The sequence below is a fragment of the Haemorhous mexicanus genome, chromosome 6, assembly GCF_027477595.1.
Source record: "Haemorhous mexicanus isolate bHaeMex1 chromosome 6, bHaeMex1.pri, whole genome shotgun sequence".
Classification (NCBI taxonomy): Eukaryota; Metazoa; Chordata; class Aves; order Passeriformes; family Fringillidae; genus Haemorhous; species Haemorhous mexicanus.
The window spans coordinates 3,770,205-3,785,438 of record NC_082346.1 but is presented as its reverse complement, the minus strand read 5'-3'; the positions used below and the strand labels follow the sequence as shown (position 1 = coordinate 3,785,438).

Sequence of the window (15,234 nt, the reverse complement as noted above, 5' to 3'; positions counted from 1 at the left end):
CAATGAGCCCTCCTTGGCAAATCCCGATTTATTTAGAGCAGAGGCACAGCAGAAGTCAGTGAGCCGCTAACAAGAAACTCTTGCTGCCCTCGACAGCCGCTCCAGGAGAGCTGCCCAGAGACAGAGGAACTTCATCTCCCATTGTCTCTGGAGGATCTGTCTTCTCAGGCACAGAACAATGGGGTTTTCCAGCTGGGAACGCTGAGACGTCCCGGGAGCCGGGGGCTGGATGCTGCTGGCACCAGCGCTCTCCCTGGTGCGCCTCATGCTCCGGGGAACGATGCCTTGCAACAGGCTCAGCTCCCGTTCTCGCTCCCAGCAGGCTTTCTGTGGCCACGTCCATCTTGAGCCAGGAGCCGCTTCTGCTGATCCCGGAGGGGGGCTGGGCTGTGACGGCACAAAGGGGCCAAGAGCTGGCATCAGGCAGGGCTGTGACGTCCCAGGACTGTGCTGGCTGCGGCACTGTGACATCACTGCGCTGTGGCTATATAAGACGGGCCAGCGCCTTCAGCCGCCAGTGCAGTCGCGATGGGACGTGCCGGAGCCACGAGTGACGGCGGCGTCCTGATGACCGCGCTTGTCCTGCTGCTGGCCGCTGTGGCTCTCTGGTGGGCCCTTGTCCACCGGCAACCACGGAGCCGGCATGCACGGACAGCGAAGAGGAGCAAGCGCCCCGGGGTCCGGCCCAGAGGCTCACGGAGGAACCGAGGAGCCCCTGTGGCTCCCAGGTGCCCCAGGCCTCGGGCGACTCCTCGCAGGCGGCCGCGTGCTCCCGCGAGCCCCCCGGGCAGGCCCTGCAGCTGCGGCCCCTGCGTGGCAGTGGCCCAGGAGCTGCAGGAGCTGATGCGGCGGCTCTGGGGTCGCAATGGGACACGCGCGCCGCTCTACTCGGGGATGTGGCAGGCCTTGTGGAAAGAGCTGGAGGAGCTGGTGAAGCGAGGCCACCTGCCCTGCTGTGGCCCGTCCAGCTCCTCCCCAGGCCGCCATCCCTCAGAGAGGCTGCTCCCAGCAGGATTCTCCATCCCTGGGAGAGCCTCAAGGCCTGCAGGGATGGCACAGCAGGAGAGAGCCATCCCTGCAGGACCCTCAGGCTGTCAGAGACCCTGCACCCTGCCAGGAGCCTCTGCTATCTCTGGCAGCCTCCATCCCTGGCAGAGGCTCAGTGAGACCTGTCAGCCTGCAGAGGGTGCAGAGCCCGCGGACAGGTCTCCCAGCTCCCTTGGACTCACGGACTTCAACGACGCGGGCGCACCCCTGAGCCTTGAGGTGGCCGGGGAAAGCCCAGAAGTCCAAACGGGAGCCCAGCCCGATCCAGGGGAGCCTCCTCGGGCGAAGCTGGCCGAGCAGCAAGCGTCCTGGAGCCAGCAGCGGCCATCCCGCAGCTGCCAGGACGCTGTGCCGCTTGTGCCGGCTGGCGACAGCCCGAGCCTGGGGGTGGAGACGAGCCTGGAGACACCAAGGAGGTTCCTCCATCTCCAGGAAGCTGTGCCAGGACAGCCCTCGAGGGCCACGAAGGGCTCTCTAATAGCAGGTGAGATCTCCTGATGAGCCGTCTGAGGCTCCCCCGGGGCTCTTGAGGGGCGCGGCCAGGCCAGGCCAGGGCCCCTGAGAGCAGCCTAGTCGCTGCCTCTTCCCAGTGCCTCTGACGGCACGGCTTCAGAAGGCCCTGCTTGCTTTGCAGCTGCTCCTGGGACCCCCCCTGGGCGAAGCCTCGGGCTGCAGCCCCGGCCGTCGTCAAGAGCAGAGTCCAGCCCACGACGCCGGGGACAGCGACGGTGCCGGCCCGCCCCGCTGCACCGAGGCTCCTGCAGCCGCCTGTGCGCGCTGCCCTGGCCCGGTTCTGCCGCTCGCCGGCCCGTCGGCTGCGGGGCGGCGGCCGCTGGCGGGGTCGCGCAGCAGGAAGCAGGTGAGAGCAGCTTCGCTCGCGGACACCTGCGGGGGGGGGGTGGTGGGGGGGAACGTTCCCGGGCGCCAGGCTGATGGCTCGCTCTCGACCGCAGGGCAAAAGAAGGAGCTGCAGGAGCTGTACCAGCTGGGCCCGCAGCTGGGCAGCGGCGGCTTCGGCACCGTTTTCTCGGGCATCCGCCTCTCCGACGGGAGCCCGGTGAGCGGCCGCCACCGGCCGGGCGTGGGAGGAAGGGCAGCGGTGGGGAGGGGCGGGGCTGGAGCTCAGCCCTCCCTCCTCTCTCCTCGGCTTGCAGGTGGCCATCAAACGCGTGGCCCGGGAGAGCGTCCTGCAGTGGGACGAGCTGGTGAGTGAGCGGGGCCAGAGGGGTGCGGCGGGCAGGGAGAATCCCGGGGCGCCGATGGGGAGCGGGAGGCGGGGGATGGCGGGGGCAGCGGGCGTGGGCTGAGCGTGCAGGCCGCAGCATCGCGGGCCTGGGCACGCCAAACAGCGGCGGCGGGGCCGGGCAGGGGGCACCCCCCAAGCATCCCCTGGGCGGGAGGAAGCCCAAGCACCAGGGAGGCTGCGCGATGGGGGCACTGGGGTACTCCCAGGCAGGGCGCCGCACAGCAGCCCCAGGGCAGCATCGGGCCTGCCGAAGGCACTGATTTTCTCCTCCTCACAGCCCGACGGCACCCGCGTGCCCCTGGAGATCGTGCTCATGGAGAGGGTGGGCTCTGGTTGCCACAACATCATCCAGCTCCTCGACTGGTTCGAGCTGCCTGACAGCTTCGTGCTGGTGATGGAGCGTCCGGAGGCATCGCAGGATCTCCTGCAGTTCCTGCTGGAGCGGGAGTTCCTGTGCGAGGAGATGGCGCGCTGGCTGTTCGTCCAGGTGCTGGAGGCCGTGCGGCACTGCACCGCCTGCGGCGTCGTGCACCGGGACATCAAGCCGGAGAACCTCCTCGTGGACCCGGACAGCGGCGACCTGAAGCTCATCGACTTCGGTTGCGGCACCTTCCTCCAGGAGCGGGCCTACACGTGGTTTGCCAGGGAGCCCGCGGCCCGGGCCCTGCTCCCGCTGCCAGGCACTGCACGGCCCCGCTCCCTCCCGGGCTGCGGGCTGCGGCCTTCAGCAGGCCGCCCTTTGGCACGGGGCAGAGGCCGTGCCCCGGGAGCCGGCTGCCGGCCCTGCCGACAGAAGAGGGCGGCAAAAGCCGACTCCCGGCCTCTCGGCTCGGCAGGCCCGCAAGGGCCTGGGCCGCTCCGCTGGCCTTCTTGGCCTTGCAGAATGGTTTCTTGGCTTTGGCCAGCTGGCTGGGGGAGGCGGGGCGGCCTCGGGGGGGAAGTTGTTGCCGCGGGTGCAGCCCCTGCCTCAGCCAGGAGGCTGGCGCTAGGCTCCGGGAAAGGCAGCAGCCCGCGCCTGGACAGCGCCGCCTGTCTCCCCTAGGAACGCACGCCTACAGCCCGCCCGAGTGGATCTGCCTCGGCCGCTACCACGGCCGTGCGGCGACCATCTGGTCCCTGGGCGTGCTGCTCTACGTCATGGTCTGCGGGAACCTCCCCTTCCAGGACGAGCGTGCCATCGTGCTGGGGCAGCTCTTCTTCTGGCAGCAGGTCTCTCCAGGTCGGTATGGGGCCCCAAAAGGGCGGGCTTTGGCAGACGGCGGCGCGCGGCCCGGCCTGGCCCTCACGCGGCCCCGCACAACCTCGATCTGCCCCCGAGGGCCGGCCGCAGGAGGCGGCCCGTGACGACGGGGTCGGCGTGGCCCTCACGCGCGGCCCAGGGAGGCGGCCGTGTCCCGCCGTGCCGCTCTCCCGCGCGGGGCAGGCTCGCTCGGCAGGCCGCCGCAGCCCCGAGCACACGCAGCGCGGCCCGGGCCCCGCGGGCAGCCAGGCAGGAGCCTTCTGTCCGTGACCGGCCCTTTCTGCCTTCTCTCCCCCAGAGTGCCAGCATCTGATCCGCTGGTGCTTGGCCACGCGCCCCGCGGACAGGCCGGAGCTGGAGGAGATCTTGCGCCACCCTTGGGTGCTGGGCCGGCGTTTTTGACGCCTTGCCGGAGCCTCTGCAGCACCCGCTTACAGCATCCCACGCAGGACTGAGGGCCCGAGAAATAAAATAACAACAAAGCCACTGCCGCCTGTCAAGTCTGGTCCTTGTCAGCAAGTTCAGCTAAAGAAACCTCTTGGCAGAAAGGGGAAATCAGAGTGCTCCCTTCAGCCTTTGTCAAGCTTTGCATGCCTTTCCTCCGGGATGGTCCTTTGTGTCTTCAAGCAGAGGCTGTAGTGCGGGTAGGAGGGGCTTGGCCGGGCCAAGAAATGCAACAGTGAAACAACAGCTGCCTTTTCAAACAAAGTGACAAGGGCTTCTTGGTGCGTCTCCTGAAGTGACACACGGGTCCCTCTGTGTGCTTTCCAAGGCTCGGTGGCTGTCAGGGACAGAGACGTCTCCTCTCCAAAGCTCTGAGAAGAGCCTGAAGCAGCAGAACGTCATTTCAGGTGGAGCCCCGATGAACTCTTCCTCTCTCTTTCCCTCCCATCGGCAGCAGGCAAATGCGCGCCAGGCCTCGTGGCTCATGCCAGAGCCTTCTTCCTCCCCAGGAAGCCTCCTCCCAGTAAGGCGGGAGCCTCCCCACAGCCCCGGACTCTCCGGCTTAGCCCCCCTAGAGCCAGGCCGCCGTCTGAGCCCCACGTGCCCTGGGCCAAGCGGGGATTGGCGGCCCTCTGGACCACAGCCACCCCAAAGAAATGGAGGCTCAGACCTCTGACAAGAGGAAAAGGGCGCCAGCAAAGCCCCAGCTCGGAGCATGAAGAGAGCAGACTTCAGGCTGCTCAGGGAACTGCTAAGCAAGGTCCCTGGGGAAAATGCTTCTTGAAGGTCTTGGGCTCCCTCAGTGCTGGTCGCTTTGGAAACGTCACCTCCTAAGGGCACAGGAGCAGGCGATGCCCAAATCCAAATGAGGGAAGGCAAGCAGGCGAGGCACAAGGCTGGCTTGCCTGGACAGGCATCTTCTCTGGGACAGAGGATGGAAAAGGAAGCTGTGTGCCCTGTGGAATCCAGGTCAGGAGAAGAAGAATACACAGATGCTTCCAGCTCCTGGAGGGAGAAATTTGGTGTGGCGAAAGCTCAGCGGGAGATGAAGGTGGCCAGAAATGCAGGGCACCATAAAAAGAGCGGTTTGAAATACGTTAGTGGGGGGAAAAAAAAAAAACCCCATTGTAGAAATAACATTGAAATGTCATTGTCCCCTTTCCAGGATGTGGACGGCCACCTCACAAATGAGGACAGAGACAAGGCCAAGGGGTTTAAGGTGCGTTCGTTGCCTCTGTCCTCGACGCCCATCCCTCCCTTCTCAGTGGAAAACATTGCACTGCTGTACCAAGGGACACTGCAAAGTCCTGGAAGAGGGCAAGCCCTGCTCAGCAGAAAGCAAAGCACCCGTGTTTGGTGCACAGCATTGCCATGCAAACCCAAGGCGTGGCAGCTATTGGGAAGAAAGAAAGCGAATCCCAGTCCCAGCCCGAGCAGGGGGAGCACAATGAGCCCTCCTTGGCAAATCCCGATTTATTTAGAGCAGAGGCACAGCAGAAGTCAGTGAGCCGCTAACAAGAAACTCTTGCTGCCCTCGACAGCCGCTCCAGGAGAGCTGCCCAGAGACAGAGGAACTTCATCTCCCATTGTCTCTGGAGGATCTGTCTTCTCAGGCACAGAACAATGGGGTTTTCCAGCTGGGAACGCTGAGACGTCCCGGGAGCCGGGGGCTGGATGCTGCTGGCACCAGCGCTCTCCCTGGTGCGCCTCATGCTCCGGGGAACGATGCCTTGCAACAGGCTCAGCTCCCGTTCTCGCTCCCAGCAGGCTTTCTGTGGCCACGTCCATCTTGAGCCAGGAGCCGCTTCTGCTGATCCCGGAGGGGGGCTGGGCTGTGACGGCACAAAGGGGCCAAGAGCTGGCATCAGGCAGGGCTGTGACGTCCCAGGGCTGTGCTGGCTGCGGCACTGTGACATCACTGCGCTGTGGCTATATAAGACGGGCCAGCGCCTTCAGCCGCCAGTGCAGTCGCGATGGGACGTGCCGGAGCCACGAGTGACGGCGGCGTCCTGATGACCGCGCTTGTCCTGCTGCTGGCCGCTGTGGCTCTCTGGTGGGCCCTTGTCCACCGGCAACCACGGAGCCGGCATGCACGGACAGCGAAGAGGAGCAAGCGCCCCGGGGTCCGGCCCAGAGGCTCACGGAGGAACCGAGGAGCCCCTGTGGCTCCCAGGTGCCCCAGGCCTCGGGCGACTCCTCGCAGGCGGCCGCGTGCTCCCGCGAGCCCCCCGGGCAGGCCCTGCAGCTGCGGCCCCTGCGTGGCAGTGGCCCAGGAGCTGCAGGAGCTGATGCGGCGGCTCTGGGGTCGCAATGGGACACGCGCGCCGCTCTACTCGGGGATGTGGCAGGCCTTGTGGAAAGAGCTGGAGGAGCTGGTGAAGCGAGGCCACCTGCCCTGCTGTGGCCCGTCCAGCTCCTCCCCAGGCCGCCATCCCTCAGAGAGGCTGCTCCCAGCAGGATTCTCCATCCCTGGGAGAGCCTCAAGGCCTGCAGGGATGGCACAGCAGGGGAGAGCCATCCCTGCAGGACCCTCAGGCTGTCAGAGACCCTGCACCCTGCCAGGAGCCTCTGCTATCTCTGGCAGCCTCCATCCCTGGCAGAGGCTCAGTGAGACCTGTCAGCCTGCAGAGGGTGCAGAGCCCGCGGACAGGTCTCCCAGCTCCCTTGGACTCACGGACTTCAACGACGCGGGCGCACCCCTGAGCCTTGAGGTGGCCGGGGAAAGCCCAGAAGTCCAAACGGGAGCCCAGCCCGATCCAGGGGAGCCTCCTCGGGCGAAGCTGGCCGAGCAGCAAGCGTCCTGGAGCCAGCAGCGGCCATCCCGCAGCTGCCAGGACGCTGTGCCGCTTGTGCCGGCTGGCGACAGCCCGAGCCTGGGGGTGGAGACGAGCCTGGAGACACCAAGGAGGTTCCTCCATCTCCAGGAAGCTGTGCCAGGACAGCCCTCGAGGGCCACGAAGGGCTCTCTAATAGCAGGTGAGATCTCCTGATGAGCCGTCTGAGGCTCCCCCGGGGCTCTTGAGGGGCGCGGCCAGGCCAGGCCAGGGCCCCTGAGAGCAGCCTAGTCGCTGCCTCTTCCCAGTGCCTCTGACGGCACGGCTTCAGAAGGCCCTGCTTGCTTTGCAGCTGCTCCTGGGACCCCCCCTGGGCGAAGCCTCGGGCTGCAGCCCCGGCCGTCGTCAAGAGCAGAGTCCAGCCCACGACGCCGGGGACAGCGACGGTGCCGGCCCGCCCCGCTGCACCGAGGCTCCTGCAGCCGCCTGTGCGCGCTGCCCTGGCCCGGTTCTGCCGCTCGCCGGCCCGTCGGCTGCGGGGCGGCGGCCGCTGGCGGGGTCGCGCAGCAGGAAGCAGGTGAGAGCAGCTTCGCTCGCGGACACCTGCGGGGGGGGGGTGGTGGGGGGGAACGTTCCCGGGCGCCAGGCTGATGGCTCGCTCTCGACCGCAGGGCAAAAGAAGGAGCTGCAGGAGCTGTACCAGCTGGGCCCGCAGCTGGGCAGCGGCGGCTTCGGCACCGTTTTCTCGGGCATCCGCCTCTCCGACGGGAGCCCGGTGAGCGGCCGCCACCGGCCGGGCGTGGGAGGAAGGGCAGCGGTGGGGAGGGGCGGGGCTGGAGCTCAGCCCTCCCTCCTCTCTCCTCGGCTTGCAGGTGGCCATCAAACGCGTGGCCCGGGAGAGCGTCCTGCAGTGGGACGAGCTGGTGAGTGAGCGGGGCCAGAGGGGTGCGGCGGGCAGGGAGAATCCCGGGGCGCCGATGGGGAGCGGGAGGCGGGGGATGGCGGGGGCAGCGGGCGTGGGCTGAGCGTGCAGGCCGCAGCATCGCGGGCCTGGGCACGCCAAACAGCGGCGGCGGGGCCGGGCAGGGGGCACCCCCCAAGCATCCCCTGGGCGGGAGGAAGCCCAAGCACCAGGGAGGCTGCGCGATGGGGGCACTGGGGTACTCCCAGGCAGGGCGCCGCACAGCAGCCCCAGGGCAGCATCGGGCCTGCCGAAGGCACTGATTTTCTCCTCCTCACAGCCCGACGGCACCCGCGTGCCCCTGGAGATCGTGCTCATGGAGAGGGTGGGCTCTGGTTGCCACAACATCATCCAGCTCCTCGACTGGTTCGAGCTGCCTGACAGCTTCGTGCTGGTGATGGAGCGTCCGGAGGCATCGCAGGATCTCCTGCAGTTCCTGCTGGAGCGGGAGTTCCTGTGCGAGGAGATGGCGCGCTGGCTGTTCGTCCAGGTGCTGGAGGCCGTGCGGCACTGCACCGCCTGCGGCGTCGTGCACCGGGACATCAAGCCGGAGAACCTCCTCGTGGACCCGGACAGCGGCGACCTGAAGCTCATCGACTTCGGTTGCGGCACCTTCCTCCAGGAGCGGGCCTACACGTGGTTTGCCGGTGAGCCCGCGGCCCGGGCCCTGCTCCCGCTGCCAGGCACTGCACGGCCCCGCTCCCTCCCGGGCTGCGGGCTGCGGCCTTCAGCAGGCCGCCCTTTGGCACGGGGCAGAGGCCGTGCCCCGGGAGCCGGCTGCCGGCCCTGCCGACAGAAGAGGGCGGCAAAAGCCGACTCCCGGCCTCTCGGCTCGGCAGGCCCGCAAGGGCCTGGGCCGCTCCGCTGGCCTTCTTGGCCTTGCAGAATGGTTTCTTGGCTTTGGCCAGCTGGCTGGGGGAGGCGGGGCGGCCTCGGGGGGGAAGTTGTTACCGCGGGTGCAGCCCCTGCCTCAGCCAGGAGGCTGGCGCTAGGCTCCGGGAAAGGCAGCAGCCCGCGCCTGGACAGCGCCGCCTGTCTCCCCTAGGAACGCACGCCTACAGCCCGCCCGAGTGGATCTGCCTCGGCCGCTACCACGGCCGTGCGGCGACCATCTGGTCCCTGGGCGTGCTGCTCTACGTCATGGTCTGCGGGAACCTCCCCTTCCAGGACGAGCGTGCCATCGTGCTGGGGCAGCTCTTCTTCTGGCAGCAGGTCTCTCCAGGTCGGTATGGGGCCCCAAAAGGGCGGGCTTTGGCAGACGGCGGCACGCGGCCCGGCCTGGCCCTCACGCGGCCCCGCACAACCTCGATCTGCCCCCGAGGGCCGGCCGCAGGAGGCGGCCCGTGACGACGGGGTCGGCGTGGCCCTCACGCGCGGCCCAGGGAGGCGGCCGTGTCCCGCCGTGCCGCTCTCCCGCGCGGGGCAGGCTCGCTCGGCAGGCCGCCGCAGCCCCGAGCACACGCAGCGCGGCCCGGGCCCCGCGGGCAGCCAGGCAGGAGCCTTCTGCCCGTGACCGGCCCTTTCTGCCTTCTCTCCCCCAGAGTGCCAGCATCTGATCCGCTGGTGCTTGGCCACGCGCCCCGCGGACAGGCCGGAGCTGGAGGAGATCTTGCGCCACCCTTGGGTGCTGGGCCGGCGTTTTTGACGCCTTGCCGGAGCCTCTGCAGCACCCGCTTACAGCATCCCACGCAGGACTGAGGGCCCGAGAAATAAAATAACAACAAAGCCACTGCCGCCTGTCAAGTCTGGTCCTTGTCAGCAAGTTCAGCTAAAGAAACCTCTTGGCAGAAAGGGGAAATCAGAGTGCTCCCTTCAGCCTTTGTCAAGCTTTGCATGCCTTTCCTCCAGGATGGTCCTTTGTGTCTTCAAGCAGAGGCTGTAGTGCGGGTAGGAGGGGCTTGGCCGGGCCAAGAAATGCAACAGTGAAACAACAGCTGCCTTTTCAAACAAAGTGACAAGGGCTTCTTGGTGCGTCTCCTGAAGTGACACACGGGTCCCTCTGTGTGCTTTCCAAGGCTCGGTGGCTGTCAGGGACAGAGACGTCTCCTCTCCAAAGCTCTGAGAAGAGCCTGAAGCAGCAGAACGTCATTTCAGGTGGAGCCCCGATGAACTCTTCCTCTCTCTTTCCCTCCCATCGGCAGCAGGCAAATGCGCGCCAGGCCTCGTGGCTCATGCCAGAGCCTTCTTCCTCCCCAGGAAGCCTCCTCCCAGTAAGGCGGGAGCCTCCCCACAGCCCCGGACTCTCCGGCTTAGCCCCCCTAGAGCCAGGCCGCCGTCTGAGCCCCACGTGCCCTGGGCCAAGCGGGGATTGGCGGCCCTCTGGACCACAGCCACCCCAAAGAAATGGAGGCTCAGACCTCTGACAAGAGGAAAAGGGCGCCAGCAAAGCCCCAGCTCGGAGCATGAAGAGAGCAGACTTCAGGCTGCTCAGGGAACTGCTAAGCAAGGTCCCTGGGGAAAATGCTTCTTGAAGGTCTTGGGCTCCCTCAGTGCTGGTCGCTTTGGAAACGTCACCTCCTAAGGGCACAGGAGCAGGCGATGCCCAAATCCAAATGAGGGAAGGCAAGCAGGCGAGGCACAAGGCTGGCTTGCCTGGACAGGCATCTTCTCTGGGACAGAGGATGGAAAAGGAAGCTGTGTGCCCTGTGGAATCCAGGTCAGGAGAAGAAGAATACACAGATGCTTCCAGCTCCTGGAGGGAGAAATTTGGTGTGGCGAAAGCTCAGCGGGAGATGAAGGTGGCCAGAAATGCAGGGCACCATAAAAAGAGCGGTTTGAAATACGTTAGTGGGGGGAAAAAAAAAAAACCCCATTGTAGAAATAACATTGAAATGTCATTGTCCCCTTTCCAGGATGTGGACGGCCACCTCACAAATGAGGACAGAGACAAGGCCAAGGGGTTTAAGGTGCGTTCGTTGCCTCTGTCCTCGACGCCCATCCCTCCCTTCTCAGTGGAAAACATTGCACTGCTGTACCAAGGGACACTGCAAAGTCCTGGAAGAGGGCAAGCCCTGCTCAGCAGAAAGCAAAGCACCCGTGTTTGGTGCACAGCATTGCCATGCAAACCCAAGGCGTGGCAGCTATTGGGAAGAAAGAAAGCGAATCCCAGTCCCAGCCCGAGCAGGGGGAGCACAATGAGCCCTCCTTGGCAAATCCCGATTTATTTAGAGCAGAGGCACAGCAGAAGTCAGTGAGCCGCTAACAAGAAACTCTTGCTGCCCTCGACAGCCGCTCCAGGAGAGCTGCCCAGAGACAGAGGAACTTCATCTCCCATTGTCTCTGGAGGATCTGTCTTCTCAGGCACAGAACAATGGGGTTTTCCAGCTGGGAACGCTGAGACGTCCCGGGAGCCGGGGGCTGGATGCTGCTGGCACCAGCGCTCTCCCTGGTGCGCCTCATGCTCCGGGGAACGATGCCTTGCAACAGGCTCAGCTCCCGTTCTCGCTCCCAGCAGGCTTTCTGTGGCCACGTCCATCTTGAGCCAGGAGCCGCTTCTGCTGATCCCGGAGGGGGGCTGGGCTGTGACGGCACAAAGGGGCCAAGAGCTGGCATCAGGCAGGGCTGTGACGTCCCAGGGCTGTGCTGGCTGCGGCACTGTGACATCACTGCGCTGTGGCTATATAAGACGGGCCAGCGCCTTCAGCCGCCAGTGCAGTCGCGATGGGACGTGCCGGAGCCACGAGTGACGGCGGCGTCCTGATGACCGCGCTTGTCCTGCTGCTGGCCGCTGTGGCTCTCTGGTGGGCCCTTGTCCACCGGCAACCACGGAGCCGGCATGCACGGACAGCGAAGAGGAGCAAGCGCCCCGGGGTCCGGCCCAGAGGCTCACGGAGGAACCGAGGAGCCCCTGTGGCTCCCAGGTGCCCCAGGCCTCGGGCGACTCCTCGCAGGCGGCCGCGTGCTCCCGCGAGCCCCCCGGGCAGGCCCTGCAGCTGCGGCCCCTGCGTGGCAGTGGCCCAGGAGCTGCAGGAGCTGATGCGGCGGCTCTGGGGTCGCAATGGGACACGCGCGCCGCTCTACTCGGGGATGTGGCAGGCCTTGTGGAAAGAGCTGGAGGAGCTGGTGAAGCGAGGCCACCTGCCCTGCTGTGGCCCGTCCAGCTCCTCCCCAGGCCGCCATCCCTCAGAGAGGCTGCTCCCAGCAGGATTCTCCATCCCTGGGAGAGCCTCAAGGCCTGCAGGGATGGCACAGCAGGGGAGAGCCATCCCTGCAGGACCCTCAGGCTGTCAGAGACCCTGCACCCTGCCAGGAGCCTCTGCTATCTCTGGCAGCCTCCATCCCTGGCAGAGGCTCAGTGAGACCTGTCAGCCTGCAGAGGGTGCAGAGCCCGCGGACAGGTCTCCCAGCTCCCTTGGACTCACGGACTTCAACGACGCGGGCGCACCCCTGAGCCTTGAGGTGGCCGGGGAAAGCCCAGAAGTCCAAACGGGAGCCCAGCCCGATCCAGGGGAGCCTCCTCGGGCGAAGCTGGCCGAGCAGCAAGCGTCCTGGAGCCAGCAGCGGCCATCCCGCAGCTGCCAGGACGCTGTGCCGCTTGTGCCGGCTGGCGACAGCCCGAGCCTGGGGGTGGAGACGAGCCTGGAGACACCAAGGAGGTTCCTCCATCTCCAGGAAGCTGTGCCAGGACAGCCCTCGAGGGCCACGAAGGGCTCTCTAATAGCAGGTGAGATCTCCTGATGAGCCGTCTGAGGCTCCCCCGGGGCTCTTGAGGGGCGCGGCCAGGCCAGGCCAGGGCCCCTGAGAGCAGCCTAGTCGCTGCCTCTTCCCAGTGCCTCTGACGGCACGGCTTCAGAAGGCCCTGCTTGCTTTGCAGCTGCTCCTGGGACCCCCCTGGGCGAAGCCTCGGGCTGCAGCCCCGGCCGTCGTCAAGAGCAGAGTCCAGCCCACGACGCCGGGGACAGCGACGGTGCCGGCCCGCCCCGCTGCACCGAGGCTCCTGCAGCCGCCTGTGCGCGCTGCCCTGGCCCGGTTCTGCCGCTCGCCGGCCCGTCGGCTGCGGGGCGGCGGCCGCTGGCCGGGGGCGCGCAGCAGGAAGCAGGTGAGAGCAGCTTCGCTCGCGGACACCTGCGGGGGGGGGGTGGTGGGGGGGAACGTTCCCGGGCGCCAGGCTGATGGCTCGCTCTCGACCGCAGGGCAAAAGAAGGAGCTGCAGGAGCTGTACCAGCTGGGCCCGCAGCTGGGCAGCGGCGGCTTCGGCACCGTTTTCTCGGGCATCCGCCTCTCCGACGGGAGCCCGGTGAGCGGCCGCCACCGGCCGGGCGTGGGAGGAAGGGCAGCGGTGGGGAGGGGCGGGGCTGGAGCTCAGCCCTCCCTCCTCTCTCCTCGGCTTGCAGGTGGCCATCAAACGCGTGGCCCGGGAGAGCGTCCTGCAGTGGGACGAGCTGGTGAGTGAGCGGGGCCAGAGGGGTGCGGCGGGCAGGGAGAATCCCGGGGCGCCGATGGGGAGCGGGAGGCGGGGGATGGCGGGGGCAGCGGGCGTGGGCTGAGCGTGCAGGCCGCAGCATCTCGGGCCTGGGCACGCCAAACAGCGGCGGCGGGGCCGGGCAGGGGGCACCCCCCAAGCATCCCCTGGGCGGGAGGAAGCCCAAGCACCAGGGAGGCTGCGCGATGGGGGCACTGGGGTACTCCCAGGCAGGGCGCCGCACAGCAGCCCCAGGGCAGCATCGGGCCTGCCGAAGGCACTGATTTTCTCCTCCTCACAGCCCGACGGCACCCGCGTGCCCCTGGAGATCGTGCTCATGGAGAGGGTGGGCTCTGGTTGCCACAACATCATCCAGCTCCTCGACTGGTTCGAGCTGCCTGACAGCTTCGTGCTGGTGATGGAGCGTCCGGAGGCATCGCAGGATCTCCTGCAGTTCCTGCTGGAGCGGGAGTTCCTGTGCGAGGAGATGGCGCGCTGGCTGTTCGTCCAGGTGCTGGAGGCCGTGCGGCACTGCACCGCCTGCGGCGTCGTGCACCGGGACATCAAGCCGGAGAACCTCCTCGTGGACCCGGACAGCGGCGACCTGAAGCTCATCGACTTCGGTTGCGGCACCTTCCTCCAGGAGCGGGCCTACACGTGGTTTGCCGGTGAGCCCGCGGCCCGGGCCCTGCTCCCGCTGCCAGGCACTGCACGGCCCCGCTCCCTCCCGGGCTGCGGGCTGCGGCCTTCAGCAGGCCGCCCTTTGGCACGGGGCAGAGGCCGTGCCCCGGGAGCCGGCTGCCGGCCCTGCCGACAGAAGAGGGCGGCAAAAGCCGACTCCCGGCCTCTCGGCTCGGCAGGCCCGCAAGGGCCTGGGCCGCTCCGCTGGCCTTCTTGGCCTTGCAGAATGGTTTCTTGGCTTTGGCCAGCTGGCTGGGGGAGGCGGGGCGGCCTCGGGGGGGAAGTTGTTGCCGCGGGTGCAGCCCCTGCCTCAGCCAGGAGGCTGGCGCTAGGCTCCGGGAAAGGCAGCAGCCCGCGCCTGGACAGCGCCGCCTGTCTCCCCTAGGAACGCACGCCTACAGCCCGCCCGAGTGGATCTGCCTCGGCCGCTACCACGGCCGTGCGGCGACCATCTGGTCCCTGGGCGTGCTGCTGTACGTCATGGTCTGCGGGAACCTCCCCTTCCAGGACGAGCGTGCCATCGTGCTGGGGCAGCTCTTCTTCTGGCAGCAGGTCTCTCCAGGTCGGTATGGGGCCCCAAAAGGGCGGGCTTTGGCAGACGGCGGCGCGCGGCCCGGCCTGGCCCTCACGCGGCCCCGCACAACCTCGATCTGCCCCCGAGGGCCGGCCGCAGGAGGCGGCCCGTGACGACGGGGTCGGCGTGGCCCTCACGCGCGGCCCAGGGAGGCGGCCGTGTCCCGCCGTGCCGCTCTCCCGCGCGGGGCAGGCTCGCTCGGCAGGCCGCCGCAGCCCCGAGCACACGCAGCGCGGCCCGGGCCCCGCGGGCAGCCAGGCAGGAGCCTTCTGCCCGTGACCGGCCCTTTCTGCCTTCTCTCCCCCAGAGTGCCAGCATCTGATCCGCTGGTGCTTGGCCACGCGCCCCGCGGACAGGCCGGAGCTGGAGGAGATCTTGCGCCACCCTTGGGTGCTGGGCCGGCGTTTTTGACGCCTTGCCGGAGCCTCTGCAGCACCCGCTTACAGCATCCCACGCAGGACTGAGGGCCCGAGAAATAAAATAACAACAAAGCCACTGCCGCCTGTCAAGTCTGGTCCTTGTCAGCAAGTTCAGCTAAAGAAACCTCTTGGCAGAAAGGGGAAATCAGAGTGCTCCCTTCAGCCTTTGTCAAGCTTTGCATGCCTTTCCTCCGGGATGGTACTTTGTGTCTTCAAGCAGAGGCTCTAGTGCGGGTAGGAGGGGCTTGGCCGGGCCAAGAAATGCAGCAGTCAAACAACAGCTGCCTTTTCAAACAAAGTGACAAGGGCTTCTTGGTGCGTCTCCTGAAGTGACACACGGGTCCCTCTGTGTGCTTTCCAAGGCTCGGTGGCTGTCAGGGACAGAGACGTCTCCTCTCCAAAGCTCTGAGAAGAGCCTGAAGCAGCAGAACGTCATTTCAGGTGGAG

At 67.0% G+C, this 15,234-nt stretch overlaps 1 protein-coding gene across 1 annotated transcript; it reads left to right on the top strand.

The window, feature by feature from the left end:
• The first annotated feature begins 528 nt into the window (after positions 1-528).
• Positions 529-3,977, top strand: LOC132328281 (uncharacterized). Its single transcript, XM_059848124.1, has 8 exons — positions 529-930; positions 1,156-1,531; positions 1,638-2,104; positions 2,202-2,252; positions 2,571-2,929; positions 3,025-3,125; positions 3,336-3,512; positions 3,832-3,977. Exons 1-8 carry the CDS (start codon positions 529-531, stop codon positions 3,933-3,935), a joined length of 2,037 nt encoding a protein of 678 aa, XP_059704107.1. The 3' UTR covers positions 3,936-3,977.
• Positions 3,978-15,234: the final 11,257 nt, after the last annotated feature.